Source organism: Sinohyriopsis cumingii, chromosome 1 (genome assembly GCF_028554795.1).
Source record: "Sinohyriopsis cumingii isolate HCF-2022 chromosome 1, ASM2855479v2, whole genome shotgun sequence".
Classification (NCBI taxonomy): domain Eukaryota; kingdom Metazoa; phylum Mollusca; class Bivalvia; order Unionida; family Unionidae; genus Sinohyriopsis; species Sinohyriopsis cumingii.
The window spans coordinates 54610592-54628736 of NC_142961.1; the positions used below are offsets into that span (position 1 = coordinate 54610592).

Below are 18145 nucleotides of genomic sequence, written 5' to 3' on the forward strand. Positions count from 1 at the left end.
AAAAGAACTTCAATTTGGAAACCCAAATTCAGGAAAAGGGACTTTACTCTTCTCAGTGTCTTAGCAATATAAAGGTGCATAAAAACTTTGGTTGAAATGCACTACTCCTTACTAACGTTAAGGTGCAGAAAGCAAATTTTGAACAATAGATAATCAAGGGCCATAACTATGCTAAATGATAATGTGACTTCAAATTAATCTTATTCTGGGTCTTGTCAGTAAAATTTATATTTGTTTGAAGTGCAACTGAGCTCAATAACATTATGCTGCAGAAACCAAGGTCAGGAGTATGATAATCAAGGACAAAACTAACCTATAAATGATGCTGTGGAATGCTGAAAATCAAACTTGTTCAAGGTCTCATCAATCCAAAGTCACAAGCCAAATCTGGCTCAAATCTTGTGGGGATAAATTCAGGGGGATAAGCAATCAGTGGGCTATAAATCTTATAAACAAGACCATTCCCAATACAAAGGCACATGAAAGTCCATAAGACAGTGTTTGCACCAAACTGTATCAGAATATGTTGAATGGTTCTTCAGCTATTCCAGTTACAATCAACATCCTGTGTAAAGATATAAAATTCAATGTCAAGGGCCAAAAGCCTATCCAAAAGGGAGTTAATGAGACAAAGCTTATAAAAGGTACATCAAGGTCACTGAGACAATTCACATACCAAACTACATCAAAATACACATACTTTGTACAGTTCTTGAACTATGCTGGTTACAAGGATCAACTGTTGTGGAGATGTAATATTGATGAAAAAAGGGCAGTAACTAAGTAACAAATTGGACCTGAAAATAGCATCCAATTATGTCAAAGTGTTGAGACTTTTGCTGGGTACAAGAAGTGTTAATTGATTTTTCTTTCTTTCAATAATATTTTATTCTTTCCACTAAATTTTCATTTTTTTTTTTTAGTTTCATAAACATTATTTAGCGATCAATAATGTATACTTACAGCAGAAATGTGTGTGTGTGTGTGTGTGTATGTGTGATTAGGATTTTTAATGTAGCTTCAAAAATTTTTCAGTCATATCGCTACAATGTAAGCAGTGTGGCAGTTTATAGTGATGTCTAGCACTGGGGCATCATGCCACAGACACATAGCATGATGTCCCACCCAGTCACATTATCCTGACACCAGGCAGACCAGTCCTAACACTAACCTCTTAATGCTGAGCGCCAAGCAAGGCAGCTGTTAGTGCCATTTTTGTAAGTCTTTGGTATGACTCGGCCGGGGTTCGAACCCATGACCTCCCGCTTCCGAGGCAGACACTCTAACCAGTAGGCCACCAGAGCGGTCTACAGCAGAAATAACAGCATAAACATACACAATACAGATGATTTGAGGGAACAGCAAAATCTGACACAATAATATTGTACATATATATTTCAGGAACCAACAATATTAAATATTAAATTTACAATAATGTGTTTACTAAGACAGCACAATATTTATTTTCTTCAATCTTTTTTTTTCTTTCTACCTTTGCCAAGGAAAACCAACATAAAGAATACTAGCCAAGTTCAACTTGTTTATATAATGTAACAGATCAATAGAAAGAAGGAATGATATTTCTTATATATACTGGCTAAACAATAACAAACATAAATCTAAAGAAATGAACACTGCTGACATTTGTTTAATCCACTGATATTTTAACTATGAGTGCTTAAGAATGTCTGAAGAATAGTGTTGATTGCTCTAAAATCAACAACAGTAATATATATCACTGACATTTATTAAATCCACTGCTGAAGTCAAGACCATTTATGAATCAACATTATGAAATCAACTTTGAATAAGAAGTCATGTATTTTGTTAAATTTCTTTCCAAACATCATTCTTTGTATGCCGTAAAAAAAAACATCATGCAATAAAATTTTGATCAATGAATATGTCACAAATGCCTTCTTGAGGCCATAATTTTATACTTAAATACCAATTGAATAAGTTTTTTTATCAAGACAAATTCGTGCAGTAGTTCTATTTTTAGCTCATTTTATGTGCAATGATCAAAAATACAATGTACCCAGTTTTATTTAAACGTGAAACATGTCAATCTACCACAACAGCTATGTCTACAAGTGTTTCTGTGAGAACCTAATTAAGTACTTAGAGCATTCTTTTTATTCTGGATTTGCACAAGTATTTATTGTATTGTTGCAATGAATTAAAAGCTGACCTCCTTGTATTACCATGCTAATTACATTTTTTTGGTATCAAATACAGGCGATGAAAAAATGAAACGTTAAAAGACATGCAGATCATAAGAGCTAATGTCAAGTGTCAGGTCAACTCATTTCAAGTCATCAGTTGAACAGTGTTACAACATTTTAGGTGAACATAATATAATTAAACTACATTAAATTTGTAGTTAACTTGTGATTCCTGAATTGGCACTCAGAGATTTCATCAGTGCTGAGATGTTTCACTATTACTTGCAATTAAATCATGGCAAGAATATTTTACTAATAGAACAATGAAAAAATTTACTTCCAACAGTGACGGCTGTTTCATGAACTCAATGTTCCCCACTTTTAAAAAAAAAACAGGAATCTTGCTGGATTGTGAATTTGAATCAATAACTAGCCTGGTTCCCTACTTATTATGATTCTTGCACCAAATTCAACAACAGAAGAGAGCAAAGCAAGTAACATACTGATCAGGGAACCAGACTACTCAACATAAAGCAGTGATGTAATACACAATTTTTTGCATACACATAATGGATTTTTTAAACCGATTGGAATAATATTAACAATCTCTCAGCAGTTTTGCGTCTTGAAAATAAAAGTCATTTCTACATAAAAACGAATAACTTTGTCAGAAAAAGTGCTTTATTAACAATTATTTCCAACGTGATTTTAAAACAAGTATTCAGCCATTAAACAGACCAGTTCACTTCCCCCACCCCTCTGCGGTTTTCTTAATGTTCAACGAGGATGGCATCATTTCAAATTGTTATGCAGGTACCTCGATAACTCACACCCTCACTTTATAGTGAGGTCAGTGTTTTTAGACCCTGTTGTGTGCGAGTTATTGAGGAAGAGGTGTATTAACAGTGTCCATGTCATAATTGTTACAACTCTATTGTCTTAAACTAAGGAACAGAAAAGAGCGATAACCAATAACTTAGTAAAATTCAACAAATAATTTATTTCCCTAGAATATATACAAAATGAAAATTCAAAAAGAACTTACAGTATTGTGAATTAAATCTCAAATAGTCCTAAAAGTTATATGATGATTCTAAATGTATAGAGTATTCCATGTGAATTCCAGCAATGTTCTGAAAGAATTCCAAACTTGAATGTGCTGATGCACCAATAGCCTGGAAAAATGTCGATGTACTAAAAGTCTTGATGTATCACAATAATTTAATCCAAAATGTCTTTAAATAAATTTACAAAATCCCAAAACAGTGTTTTACTTCAAGAATATTATTGAGCACTTTGTATTTCCAGCAAATAATTTAAATAAATAAATTCTCTCAAATATAAATGAAATATGACTAGAATTAAAGAATCACGTTACAATAGGAATGCAGAATTTCCATTAGCATCTCCAACAATATGAGGAATATGATGAGGGTCATTTTCCTACTAAATTCATGAACAAAACTGAAGTTAAAGATAGGTATTAATACTCCTAATAGAAACAACCAGAATATTTATTTAAAAAAAACTAAGATACAATCACAGAACCAGGATGAGGGTCACTTTCCCATCAAATTCACAAACAATATCCCCCATAGAAACTTTCAGGATCAAAAGGCCACATAAATATGTTTTCCTCCAAGTAATAATGATAGTAATATATAATATAAAATAATGGACAAGAATCAGCTATATAATATGTTGGTTATAAAAATAACATTGGTCAAGTAGGCCCAACTGCAAACCTCAATTTTGGTCAAAAGTCAATCACACAATAAAAATTAAACATACATAACATATAATTACTGACAAAAGAACAGACAGGATACATATTAAATATACATGATTTAGATGTGCATTCTGATCCTCACTCATATATTAATAGATATATATTGAGAAATTTTCAACTTTAGGTCTCTGTGCAAAGAAATTTGTAAAGAACTAAGGGCAGTCTTCATTTGGTGTACTGGATGTTGTCATAATTATGCCAACATCCCTTATTTTAGTGTTTAAGATAAGGAAATTTCCATCTGTATCACAAATTTCCTTTACATCTTAGTTTATAAATGTGTTTTATAATTGAATAGTAACCCCCTGCTGCTACTGGAATAATAAGAAAACCTGGCATCATTTCTCCAGGATGGTTCTCCATTTTCTGTACTATAACCAAGTATATATTTCCACATCTTGAAAAAATATCTTTTATTTTGAACTTCTTAGAAAAAAGTTCTCTGCAATTCAGGCAACTAATTCTTAGATTACTCATTCAATAAATGAGCATATAATTAACTCACATAATGATAAAATAATCCATTGGACATCTATAATGATTATGGTAGCTGTTCACCAACATATGATCTGACTCCCACTTAGAATTTCAGTATTATTCCACCCATAAAAAGCCTGCTGTTTTATGCTATCCATCATTTATACTGCCTACAAAAACATCAAGGATGTTTGCTCTTATTTCATTATAAGCAAGAAAGAGTGTTTCAGAAAATGACTTACATGTCAATAACATTTCTATGATGCTAGATAATACTTGTAGTTTTGAAAATGTACTATATTTGTCAAACAAACAAAAAATACATTTACTTTCTTATGGATGGCTATAACAATCATACTAATGTTATCTTATGCACAATTTATATGTAAATTGAACCAAATATCATATATTAATTCTGAACTTTAAGTTAAAATCCATAAAGTGTGGTTATTTATGAGTATATAAAGAGTGTCAATGCTGATCAATGTAAACCCCTTCTCAAAATATGGTTCCAATCATATGTGTATAACTGAAAATGCTACAATCAAATTACACATACATACCAACCACAACAGTAAGTATCACATGAAAAACACAATTTTTGACTCCAACCTTCTGACATAGTTATGTTTAGAAAAACATGATTTTCAGTATCCTCAGCACACAAAAATGAGTATAAGAGGTCCTTTTTTGCCGCCAAGTAACCTGTTGACTGTATAAAACAAAACGGTTCTACTTAGTGTTAATGTAAAACTATCCTTGTACAGTTGACTGTCACCAGAATAACTACAATGTATTGTAATCTGAGATAAACATTCATCTTTTTAATTATTAATTAACTGGCTGACAATTGCTAGGGTGATGTCATGTCAAGTCCAATGGAATGGCATACTTAAAATGTGTTGAGTTAAGATGCACATTGCTTTTGCAGAGTTGATTGCTTGATGTGTATTGTGTCATCACTTCTAAAGATGAACAATAAATCTGCCAGGAGCAAGCTTGGATTCTGATGATTATTGAATGAATTTAAATTTGTTTTTGAATATAAACTAAAGGCATGCACAATAACATGTGCTTGCTTGCAAGCCAATATATGCATGATTATATATGAAAAAATCACATTTATTTAAAGTTTGTATCAAACAGGAAAATCTTATTAGATGTTTTAAAACTGATCTCAGTTTTCTTTAAAAAAAATTGATTTTAGGATACAAAAGCTTGGTTTATCCTAAGTGGTCACCACTGTACATTCCACTTGTCTGGATCAAAATAATGCAGTAACTAAACATGTGCATGTGAATTTACTGTATATGAATAGATATGCATAAAACTGACTGTACTACTATTTTCTTCTTGTTTTTATGAATTGTTTATCATCCTTGTGCTTTCTTTCAACTTCTCTGATCTTAAACATAGACATTTGTGGGAAGATATAGAAACTTTTGAAGATCTGTTATAAAATCAGCTGTTCTACCATATATTATTGTTATTATGTTTAACTTTTACTAAAGTATCCAAACAATTTGGCTTAAATGTAAAAAAATGTAATGTTAGAAAAAATATCTTGCTATATCTTAAATGTTGAATACCATTTTAGTTTATCAATAAAGACATAAACACAGAATATACAGCTCAGACATTATTGACTTTGAGTGTTTAATCTTGGCACTTCAGTGAAAACAAAATATATGTTATGCCTATATTAGGCAGCACCTGAACAATCTAAGCAACAGGTTCCCATCCTTTTTGGACTGCAACCCTAAAATTATCTTTTCTGAGCCTCACAACCCTGTTTCGATATTCTGATATGTTTTGCCACCCCCAAAAAATACCTGTAATTCTCAGCCACCCTCCAGAATGCCCTTGAGACCTTGATTTGAGTCACAATCTGGTGGTTGGAAACCACTGAACTAAGCCAGATAGTTAGAATTCTAAAATCTTAGTTTTTTCAATCATTCAAAGCATGGCTTACTTGGCAAGAAAGTGGACAGCTCAATTACAATGAATAATTATAAAAAATATATAACTTTTCATGATTTTGCACAATCTGAGCAGGAATTGGTAACCATTTCATCTTCTGCAGATTAAAATAAAATTTACATAATACTCATCCAGTGTCCACAACAAATTTCTGACTAAAAAAGAAATTATTATTGCATAAGAAATAAACTATAAAGGGATACCAACTTAATGAATTCATGGATAAATCTTATGCAAATTAGGCTTTTCAGTCTCCAGACTGATGTGCAGTAAATGATTAAGTCACTGAAGCAATGATGTAGGAGAACTCATTATGCTAATTGCACAGGTACAGTACACTGTTTAATTATCTTTATAAAAGATTTATGGCAAGTTCGTGATCTGCAGCAACACGTTTCTGAAGTCAGATGTTATCACATACATAAAACTCAAAACATGATTATTTCAACAGTTGGAATAGTGTACCAGTGTAATACATTTTGAAGGCAAAAGGTTGAAAAGCAGCTCTGAGTCAGGGAAGGATGAGCCATGATGATTCTGTGAAGCATAGCAGCAAGAGGGAGAATTTTTTTCTTTGGACATACTGCACACACCATATCTACAATAGTCATTCTGGATTGTATGGCACCTTTTGACATTGCAATACCACCCAACATTAAGACAATGCAGAAATGAAGAGATCAATCCAAAAAGTAATTAACATGCTTAAACAATATCAAACAACCATGTTACAAGAGCTAAATTACTTTTCTACCAATTCACTGCAAAGCACAATCTGTCATTTGCTGATCAATTTTTGGACCAGCATTTTTTACGCTGCCACACAGCAATGCTGATGCAGAAAGATCATTTTCTATTCTAAGAAAAATGCAACAAGATCGTCAGGGAAGTCTGAACAACAGCACTTTCCAATCTCTAATAAGTGCAAAGATGAACACAAATTTCAAGTGCATTACCTTCAAACCCTCTAACGAACTACTGAAAGACTACATTTATTTAAGACTGTATTCCAATGTCCAGTAGATTTTAAAAATAGAAGCTTAGTGTATTTTCTGACTGAATGGCTGCGTGATTGTGAAATGTGAGTGGGGTCACATGTCTGTGTAAGTGTAAGGTGATGATTTTTAGTGCTTCAAAGAAAACAAAAACAGCTGTCCCCCATTATAATTCACTTTACTATAATGCAATTCCAGATAATTATAACAGTAGTGATATGGACCCAGAATCAAAATTATAAAGTGCACATGACTGTCAAATTTCCTTTAGCACCAAAGCCATTCCAGCAGATCAGTGACTTGACCTCTGTAAATAAAGCTCATAGATTATAAAGAAGGTCATTGTCAACCATTGTTTACTGACACCTGGATAAAAAAAGATCACAGAAAGACTTAGTGGCGGCATGTCCTTTGAACTTACCACAGCCGTCTATAATCTGTTGCAGTAGACGTTCATTGCATAATGTAGTTACATTACAAATAAGGTCTATTCCAACAATTAAGTGTCACTTTCCAGTGAAATAAAATTAAAACTGAGTTTAGTCTTGTCAGTAATTACGAGGGAATTAAGACATTTAATCATGCAATGAAAAGTCCAGGGAAGAAAAAAAAAGCTTACTTTGTGAATAGGATCAGGATTTTAAGTGATTCATGGAGGAAGATGTTGAAGAGGCTAAAGTTGTTCTACAGGGACATTTTAACTCATTTGTTATCATTTCAGCACTGAATAAAAGTGGATGAGGACTGCCCCACTGTCCAAAGTAAGACTAATCATCCAGTTCTTCTTCGTGCCAAAAAAGAAAATTTCAATCACTTATCAACAGGATCTACTAATAACAGTGACCAGGAGAATCTGCCAGAAATGACCAATACTGTTTCAGAAGCCATATTTGCATTCAAGAAAGGACACGGAGCCCTTGAAAATTATGCAGCTGAAAAATATCACAGGCTTTGCTAAATTAAAAAAAAAAGAATAATCTGGCTGGTCCCTATTATGCAGCTGAAAAATATCACAGGCTTTGCTAAATTAAAAAAAAAAATAATCTGGCTGGTCCCTATTATGCAGCTGAAAAATATCACAGGCTTTGCTAAATTAAAAAAAAAAGAATAATCTGGCTGGTCCCTAAAAATCATGAAATACTTCCAATAGGAAATGCACATCAACTCAGTGAATAGTGATCATTCTTTTTGGATTAGCACTTTCTTTGTGAACAAATAAGTTTGTTCCAATATCACTAAATTTTAAATGGATAACATACATGTAAATTTGTCTCTTTTTGTGTGATATTCCATGTACTGAAATTGTTAAAAGCATGCTGCACATCATATGATTTCTAATAATCATATATAACTTATATTTTGAACTGAAAACGTTATTTTATTGATTACAAAAATGACTTGACATTATTCGTGCACTTGTCACAGATAGATCTTCATTTATTTAATTACAAAATGGGTGTAGAAGTGGTAAATACGTGACTGTGAGCTCCTAATTACACAAAACTAAGCTTTTAAAATCAGGCTGCACTGGCCTTAAAAGCAAACTAAATTTAATTGTTTTTTTCTCTTTTCAAGTGGTTATAACATTTGTAATCACTTAAAATTTGATACATCTGTTGATATAAATTATAGCTGACAACTATATTTATTATTATAATGATGTGTTTATACCATTGTTTTTAATGTTCTGATCTGATCTCTCATATATAAAACAATAAGAGTGCAAAGAAAGCAATGTAAAAATTGGTATAATTTTATTTAATTTTTTAAAAATATTATTGGACATGTATAAATACCATGCAGTGAAGAAAAACAACATAATTTACATAAAATAACACTATTATTATACTGTAATAGATTCAGGATTAACAAGTTCTGTACCATAATGGGGTTGGGGTGGATTTTACTACTGTATGTGAATTCTCCATTCGTTATTAGAGATGTTTCTTTTAAGATATTAGTGATGCATGTTTAGCTCATTGGACCTAGGGCAGTGCAGGAGCATGTAGTTGTGGCAAATTAGTTGCTTTGTGGTTACATGAATTTTTACGTATAACTGCTCCCTATTTTCGATAATGCGCCACTTCATAGGCATGTTCTCAGACTTCCTGCGATCCATGGAGTCAGATTATACTGAATTACTAGTTAGGTAATCCCATATTTATTATGTAGGTTGGAAATCTCTGTCAATACGTTTTAGCTATTACTATGTTGATCATTATATTACACTTCGCTTGTCAAGGTTTGACATTTTATATTCAGCACCGTTTCTTGCACAAATTACATGCTTGTGTTACCTCATTTAATACCAGATGTGTTTTTCCATCATGTGGTTGCTTGATGTGAACATCACGACACGTGTAGTAAATATGAAGTTTCAGGTTGTTCGTGTTTCGCGGTAAACGAACTTTTCGACGATTGAGTCAAGTTCTTACGGACACCATCTTTGTTCGTTTCTGACCCATGACCTCGATGGTTAGATATTACAGGTATGTGATTCACATACATTTACACTTAGATGAAGTCACAGTGAACTTATTGCCGAAAGTAATATCTTAAATATACCGACTTTATATAAAAACTGTTAGATTTATTGAGTAATGTAATTTGTGTTGTGCATAGTAGCAACCTCCCCAGCAACCGCAATTCTTTTAGTATCATTATACCCTGTCATTGGTTTGCCACAGTTTATCCATTCGAGAACTGTTGTTTTACTACTGAAAACTATATAGAAATATTAGGATACAGAGTTTTTGTCTCAGAGTTTTGTACAGAATAAGATATAAGATATGAGAATATTTTATATGTTGGAATATATTGAACCTTATTCATATGTGATCGATATCGCAAGATTGCGATAGACTGAGGTTTGCCAGTTTGCCACATCTGATTCGTTGGCGGATTCGGTCTGCCATTTCTGATTGGTTCAGTACTGTCACGTGGTATAAAACCGGTTATATATTGGAGTGGAAGACAGTACTTGTCAGATAACTGCAGAGTGCGGTAAACTTCAAAACGATAATAACATCTGTGAAGTCCAATACTCCTTTTAGGTAATGACATATATAAATTGCTAAATAATAATAGTATAGGACTGACAAAGTAATAATAATACTCTGAATTATGTGGACATTAATTAGGTAAAAAGCTAGTAAAATAAGCAATACCTGGAATATTTAAATGTCCGTGTTTTTAACAATATGCTGAGACAAGCATTCTGGAAAATTACGTAGAAATGTTGAGTAAGTAAATTAATCTTCAGAATTATCGTGCAGTTATCTCCCACCACATTGGTAACCTGGGTTAAACGAATACAAAGCAAATCTTCAACTCTCGTCTGTTAGGGTCACTCTATGATTTCCAATTATTATTTAATTTATTTAACATTGAAACGGACTATTATGTGCTGAGACATTTTATTGAAAAGATCCTGGAACAAGACATCGGAAATTAATGTCAGTATCAAATTCTTACAATACAAGAGTGCAAGCAACGAGTGTTTCAGGAGTATATTTGTCTTATTCCAAATGAATATTGTGTACTGGTAACAGTTTTCCAGTTTCTTAGCTAAGTTACTTTCATTAAACATTTTTGGTTGACTTTACTGTTGAGTGGAACTTCTTCAATTAACCCTCTCTAGCAGACAGGAATTAGAGATCGCTTACAATACATTTTACTGGATTTTTTTGTTTACCACCACAAACACACACACACAAGTATACTCAACATTTTTTATTATTTTTGCTATACCACTGTTTGGTACGTAATGTGGTTGACAGTTATGCATCCAAACTACTGCATTTTAACAGTGGAGAATGTTATTTTCTTTTATTCAAATCTGAATTTCTGGTTATTGTCTTATATGAGTAGACAACTTATTCCCAATTGTATGTTGCTGCTTTCTTGAGTCATGTGCAGTGCACCCACTTTGGACCTCAAAACACATTTATTAATCTCAAAAGGCCCCTAACACTGTCATGGAGGTTGGCAGACATGGTTACACTAGGAATTTATCATATCACCAATGCATCCACTTATAAATCTGAATTATCTGAACATAAATAGTACCCAATAAATGAACTTTAATTACTAAATGTCAGCAAAATTGATGAAGCACAAAATATTAGTTCAAGACCTTATTTTGCACAAAGGGTATAGTACTTATCACAATGCATCCTCTCACCAAATCTCAAGACTACAATGAGGATGGTATGCATATAGCATGCCAAAAACTACTGAAGTCACAAAACCTTAATCAAACCAGCAAAATAAACTTCCTTTCTTGTATGTGTGTGGTAGTAACAGAGATGCATATCATCATCAACTTCAATAAACCATACCTGAGAAATTAAAATCAAAATATAAAATTTAATGCAAGTCATTGATGCATAATATATTGAACTTAATGACCTATTTCTGCAATGAGGGAAGAGTGCAAAAAATTTAAGCAATTTTCAGTCAAGCATGAATCATCAGTCACAGTAACCTACCTTTGTACTGAGGGTGAAGTATTCATCAAGATGCATCACCTAACAAAGTTTCATTATTCCAAGTACAACCATATATGTACAGGATGCAAAAATGTATGGATGTATTAACATTCAATGACACACCTGCACAATAATAACTATATATACCCATTTAAAAATAGAATGAATTATCTTTCACAGCATAAGCCCTACTAAATGAACGTAAACATAAGTACCACAGGTAAAAGGTAAATATGTTACAATTCTGTAAAATGCATATAAAATAATAAGATAAAGGTAAAAAGTATAAAATGAAAATTACATGCCTGGGTCAAAATGGGTCAGCAGTATCAAAACATCATATGTGGTCATAAGCTACATGCAAAAACTTAGCATGAGCTAGTAAATGTGAAATTAAGGTCACTGTGAACTTTGTTTTAAGAAATGCATAAAATCAGTTAGTCTGATGACTGGAGCATGAAAATGAGAAATAAACTTAAATTACAAAATTAACCATCAACTTTTAATGTATATATCAATATTTTTGCTCACTTACCTTTGATGTTATAAGTTGCCCATGGAAGTGTTGTACAAATTTTAAGAGAAACCCATGAAAATCTTCTATTCCAACTAATTCTTCCAGATGTTTTAGTAAAAAGTATCCCTGTAAAAAAAGGCACAATGTGTGCATTAAATCTGCAAAAAGCATTCTATTTTACACAATTATATTAAACTAAAAATTCATATAATTTTTTAGGTACATAGAATCCTTAAATCTTGCACATGCTGACATAATATGTAATGTACAAACTCAGAATGGAGAGGTCACAAGTTTGAGGCTCCCTTTAGATATGTGAATGATAACAACTGAAACATCACAGTAATAAACTTGCAGAAAATATTGATACTGTTTCACAGAACTAATGGTCAAGACAATCCCCGAATAAAAAATATTTGCAAACTGCTGTTTTGTGGCTAGACTCAGTTCAACACAGTGATCCCTTATTATATGTTCAGTAGAGCCTGAACATGAGGCCCAAGTGGGCTTGATATCATTCACCCTCTTATGTAAATATTAGTTGACTGTTTCACTGAGCAATACAGTCTGATACATAATTTGCAAAGAAAAATGCATAAGTTAGTGTGCATGCATTTTTCTCAAATTCATCAAAGATCTTGCATAATGATTTAAACTTATTTACCAAGTTTTATCAGATGAAAAATAGTTTCCAGGGAGGAAACAGACTTTGCCATTTCATTAATATGCACAGATTCCACACATTTCAAAGACTTTGATGACAAAATCTTATAAGGTTGCAATGCTAATCAAAGTTTCTAAATATGTACACTGTATGCAATAACTGATGCCATTTAAGTGAACTCAATCAAAACTCAATATTTCATCAGATCTGTACATTAGGCTTAAAATTGATGGCTATTTATACATTTATATAAACCACTGACATCACTCAGCTTGTAGCTGTTTCTTTTGTTGTCAGCCGTTTACATATTATTGAGAGGATTAAGGTTTTAAGACATGACTTGTTTGAATATATCATAGAATTTAAGTAAAACATCCTAATGATTGCCGTGATATTATTTTTGTACTGCTACATATATGTACATGATGAAAAAATTGACTATACAACCAGATGTGACATGTGCAAAAGATGTTTTTGTAGGATGTACAATGAGGTAGTTTGATCATCAACTGAAATCTAGTTCCAAAAGTCCGCTCGACCCAAGTGATCAAACGAGTATATGAAGTGTTATGTATATTTTATTCGTATTGTGTGCTGGCATTTCTCCATGATTATATGTTATGTATATGTATACCGTGCAAGTGACCTTATTATTTTGTAAACAACATATTACATAGATTTCTACATATTCAGATCATTATTACTGCAGGTACTTGAGTTTGAATTTAGGGCATTGGCGTTCACCTTTGGAATTCCTGGTGTACTTGCTGTTTTACATGTCCTTTTCAAATTTTTAAGTAAGAGACCTGACTTTGTTTACAACTTAGAATATTCTAGAAATGAATTTTATGGGAAAATGCCCATCATCATGGTTCTGTTATTGTGTCTTAAGTTTTCACATAAGGTTGAAGCAACTGAAATTTTTCATTCCATAAATTAACAGCAGTCTCAGAAGAATCCATTCAAGTTATGTTTCAGTAAATATTTGAGAGAATTTATTTACTTACATCATTCATTGGAATTACAAAGTGCTCATTAATAATTTCAGACTAAATCACTATATTGGGATTATTTTGAATCTATTCAATGACATTTTCAATTATATCATATCACTGGCACATCTGATCAATCAATGGTAATAAGCTCTGCTAATCAGGTACAAGATATAAGCTCATTTAAGGGAAGTTACAGAAGGAGTGGTTATATAAACTGAAACTACTCTTCTAAAGGTAGTTAATGACATTCTCTCTGCATTGGATAGCGGAAAGATTACAGTCCTCACCCTCCTTGATTTGTCTGCAGCAGACCATGATATATTACTTCACCGTCTCCAGCATGTATTTGGTATTTATGATACAGCCTTACTGTGGTTCAAGCCCTACTTGGTCAGCAGGACACAAATTGTATCTGCAAATGGAATACACTCCACCCCAGTTGATCTATGTTGTGGTGTTCCACAGGGGTCTGTTCTTGGACCTGTTCTTTTCATTCTGTACACTCAGTCGCTCTCAAGTGTCATAGATCATCATCCAGTGTCTCACCAACTGTACGCTAATGACACCCAAATATATAAATCTAGCCACCCAACTGAAGTTGATGCTACCATCCAAGGTGTAGAGAGGTGCATTTCTGATGTGAAATCATGGATGACATGTAACAAGCTGCAGATGAATGATGATAAAACTGAGGCCATTCTGATCACAACACAAAGACTTTCTCATTCACATCCTTTACCTCAAACAATAAATATCAGCAACACCAACATTAAATTCACACAATTAGTATGAAACCTAGGTGTTACTCTTGACAGTACTCTCACACTGCAGCAACATGTCATGAACATATGCAAGGCTGCATATCTTGAGCTGAGACGCATCAGCTCAATTCGCAAATATCTTTCAGTTGATGCCACTAAAACACTTGTGTGTTCATTAGTACTTTCAAGACTGGACTATTGTAACTCAATTCTGTCTGGTTCATCCCAATATCTGCTCCAGAAACTTCAAAAAGTTCAAAACACATCTGCTCAGATCATACTTAGAGTACCATGATCAGAGCACACCTCCCCGCTGCCCTGTACCCTATACTGGCTATCCAATCGATCCAGAATCAAACACAAAATTTGTTCTCTGTGCTACGTTTCACTGTCGGACTCTAGTCCAACATACCTATCCAACCTCACCCATGTGTACACACCAGCAAGATACTTACGCTCCTCTTCTGACAATCGCATACTCATTATTCCCACTATGAAAATAAAGTCATATGGACAGCGTTCTTTTGCATACCTGGGCCCAGCAATGTGGAATGAATTGCCCACTGAATTTAGACACAAAGACACAGTGATCACATTCAAGAGTGCTCTCAAAACTCACTTGTTTTGACCGCAAGAACAAACTTAAAGACCTAATAATGTTTCTTACCTTGAATATTCTCAGCATGTTTTTTTAATGTTTTCTAGTTTCATGGTGTTTGTTTTTGTAATCATATCATTATATGTTTTTAATCTTATAGGTGTTGTCTAATTTTGTAAAGCGCTTAAACCTTCTAAAGATTAGGCGCTATACAAAGTCCTCATTATTATTCTTATATAAGAGGGGAACCATGTTAGTCTTATATCATGATGATTTTGGATGAGTTTGACACATATTTATATTTCTGTCATTGAATGTTTGAAATCATAATGTGGGAAAAATATGAAGTCTTTCAATTGCAATTATCAAAAAGACGCTATGGAATTTAATGTCTATTTCATTTTGAGTGCAGTAAGGAGGACGTAATTGCACTTATATTTGAAATTACTGTACAATTTCAAAATGTGTAATCAAGATTGAGGACCTATAACATGGCTCATGTAATTTGGATTTACAGAACTAAGAAAGTACATTTTGAGGAAATTCAGGATGTAAAACTGTAAGTATATTTTCTTTGCCATTCTTATCACCAGATAAAGAAGACAGAATATGACTTGTCACTTGTATGGCATTTGTAGGGACCCCTTCTTGCATCTGTTGTATAAAGTAGCTAGCCTAAATCTGAAACACTGTATCAAGCGGAATGTGCCACGAAACATCTGTTTTAATTCATTCAGAAGCACATTTAAACAACCACAATGTAAAGCGCCTCTTACGCGAGTGTACATGATTTGTTTACAAATCAAAAGTGCTGGCATTTGCATCCATTGTTTTGTTTACAGCAGAAAGTAGTTCCTTTATGCACATGAATGCAATATGTGTATTTGCATGCGAGTTCAGTATTGGGTAATATTGAACGGTTCTGACAATGTAAAGTTAACGTAGAAAAATATGAGCATATAATAACATTTGGGTTTTAATTCACAATACTGTAAGTGTCTCTTGAATTTCAGTTTGTATTGCAGAGAAATAAATATCTTAGAGTACTTAAACTATTGGTTTCACTTTCTTTATGTTACACAATTTAAGACCTAGAATCATAATAAGATAAAGTCCCAATCATGAGAAACTTTAAAAATGTTTTGCTGAAATATGTGGAATCTGACCACAACAATATTCAATGTAGCAAACTATGCAAACAATGTGTTGATGAAATAAAGATTTAATTTTTTTGTGGAAAATGTCATTAATTTTAAAAAGTATACAGCTCTCCCACATTAAAGTGTGATTAACATTAGTCTGGATATAACACTGTAGTGCTATGGACCCCAAAATAAAAATTATAAAACTAATATTAAATTTTTTTTTTAAATAGTTGACATCAGCTGAAACCTTTACATCAAAAACTACTGTACTCAATTTGGACATTACCAGAAAGTTTTTTACATTCTCTGTTGTATTAAGGCAAGGTAAGATATTGTATTCCTATCAAGCTATTGAACACTCAGAATTACCAATGTCTCCAATAAGCCATAATTGTCATTGGTCCATATCAACTATTGTATTTGGCTCAAGTACAAAGGATTGTCGAATTTTCCTTTAGCACTAAGCCACCTAAGCAGATCAGTGACTTAATCTCTGTAAATACAGCTCAATATTACCATAGAAACAACACCAACAAATAAAATGTGTGTTCAGTTTCACTTGATTGCTTCTACAGACTGAATTCCAACTGAATTCAATATTATTGATTATATCATTAATACATTCTGTTCCTATGGGATCAATGATATAAACATGCCATGAACAAGATGACATAATAGTTTAAAATCATTCTCATATGTTCTTTCATAATCTTAAATGCATAATTGGCATGAAAAAATGGATATAAAATATGGATAAATGACATTTAGATACATAAAAATACATAAAACTGGATTGTAAAGGTACAAATATCTCTAATGAAAATTGAAGTAGTACTTTATGAATAGAGATAACGGTTTTATTACTTTTTATTATGTATTATTTATAATTTTAATTTGAATTGATAAAATAATGAAGATTGTTCATTATCTTTTATATTCCAAATACTTCAATTTTTAATTTATTTGTCAGTATCTAATTTAATAGTAAATAAAAAATATGTTGCATTCTTTAAACTATGTTAATTTTAAGAGTGAAATTTAAATTATGTCCCATTTGTACAATTATTTAACAAGAATCCAATATTGTTCTAACTTAAAGAATAAATTTAAAATAATGAAAAAGCACTAAAATCAACACCATAAGATTTTTTTATTATATTAGCATAGTTTATAAATAATTAACATGCAACAAATTTAAAATATAACATAATTATTTGTTTTATAAAATACTTTTTTATTTATATTACTGTGAGTAGTTATCAAATAAAAATTGTACTTATATAATTTGAGTTACAGTGGAATAAACATATATAACTCTCATTATAAATAAAAACACATTACAGAAGAAAACGCAACATACATTTTGAATTGTCTTATTACTGAACGTCATACAAAATTTTGAATTTAGACCTTTTGGATATATTGTATTAAGAAGGTGAATCCAATATGTTTTCTCTAACAGACATTCCATCTCTAAATTAACAATATCAATAGGCTGAAATGGAAAATCTTATAAAGTATGGAAACCATCATTAAAGTATGCAGCGACATGTGTTGGAAAACACTGAT

The 18145-nt window shown here is 32.2% G+C and overlaps 1 protein-coding gene across 6 annotated transcripts in view; it reads right to left on the reverse strand.

The window, feature by feature from the left end:
- The window catches only part of LOC149806892 (uncharacterized), a 227810-nt gene that overhangs the window by 138311 nt on the left and 71354 nt on the right, over positions 1–18145 (reverse strand). For all 6 annotated transcript variants that reach the window (XR_016421237.1, XM_089959185.1, XM_089959176.1 and 3 more), the window contains one exon: positions 12432–12539. Coding sequence is in view for 4 of the 6 variants with exons in the window: in XM_089959185.1 (XP_089815311.1) it covers positions 12432–12539 (108 nt within the window). In the remaining 2 variants the exon portion in view is untranslated. Of the gene's footprint in view, positions 1–12431; positions 12540–18145 lie in introns of those variants that run through there.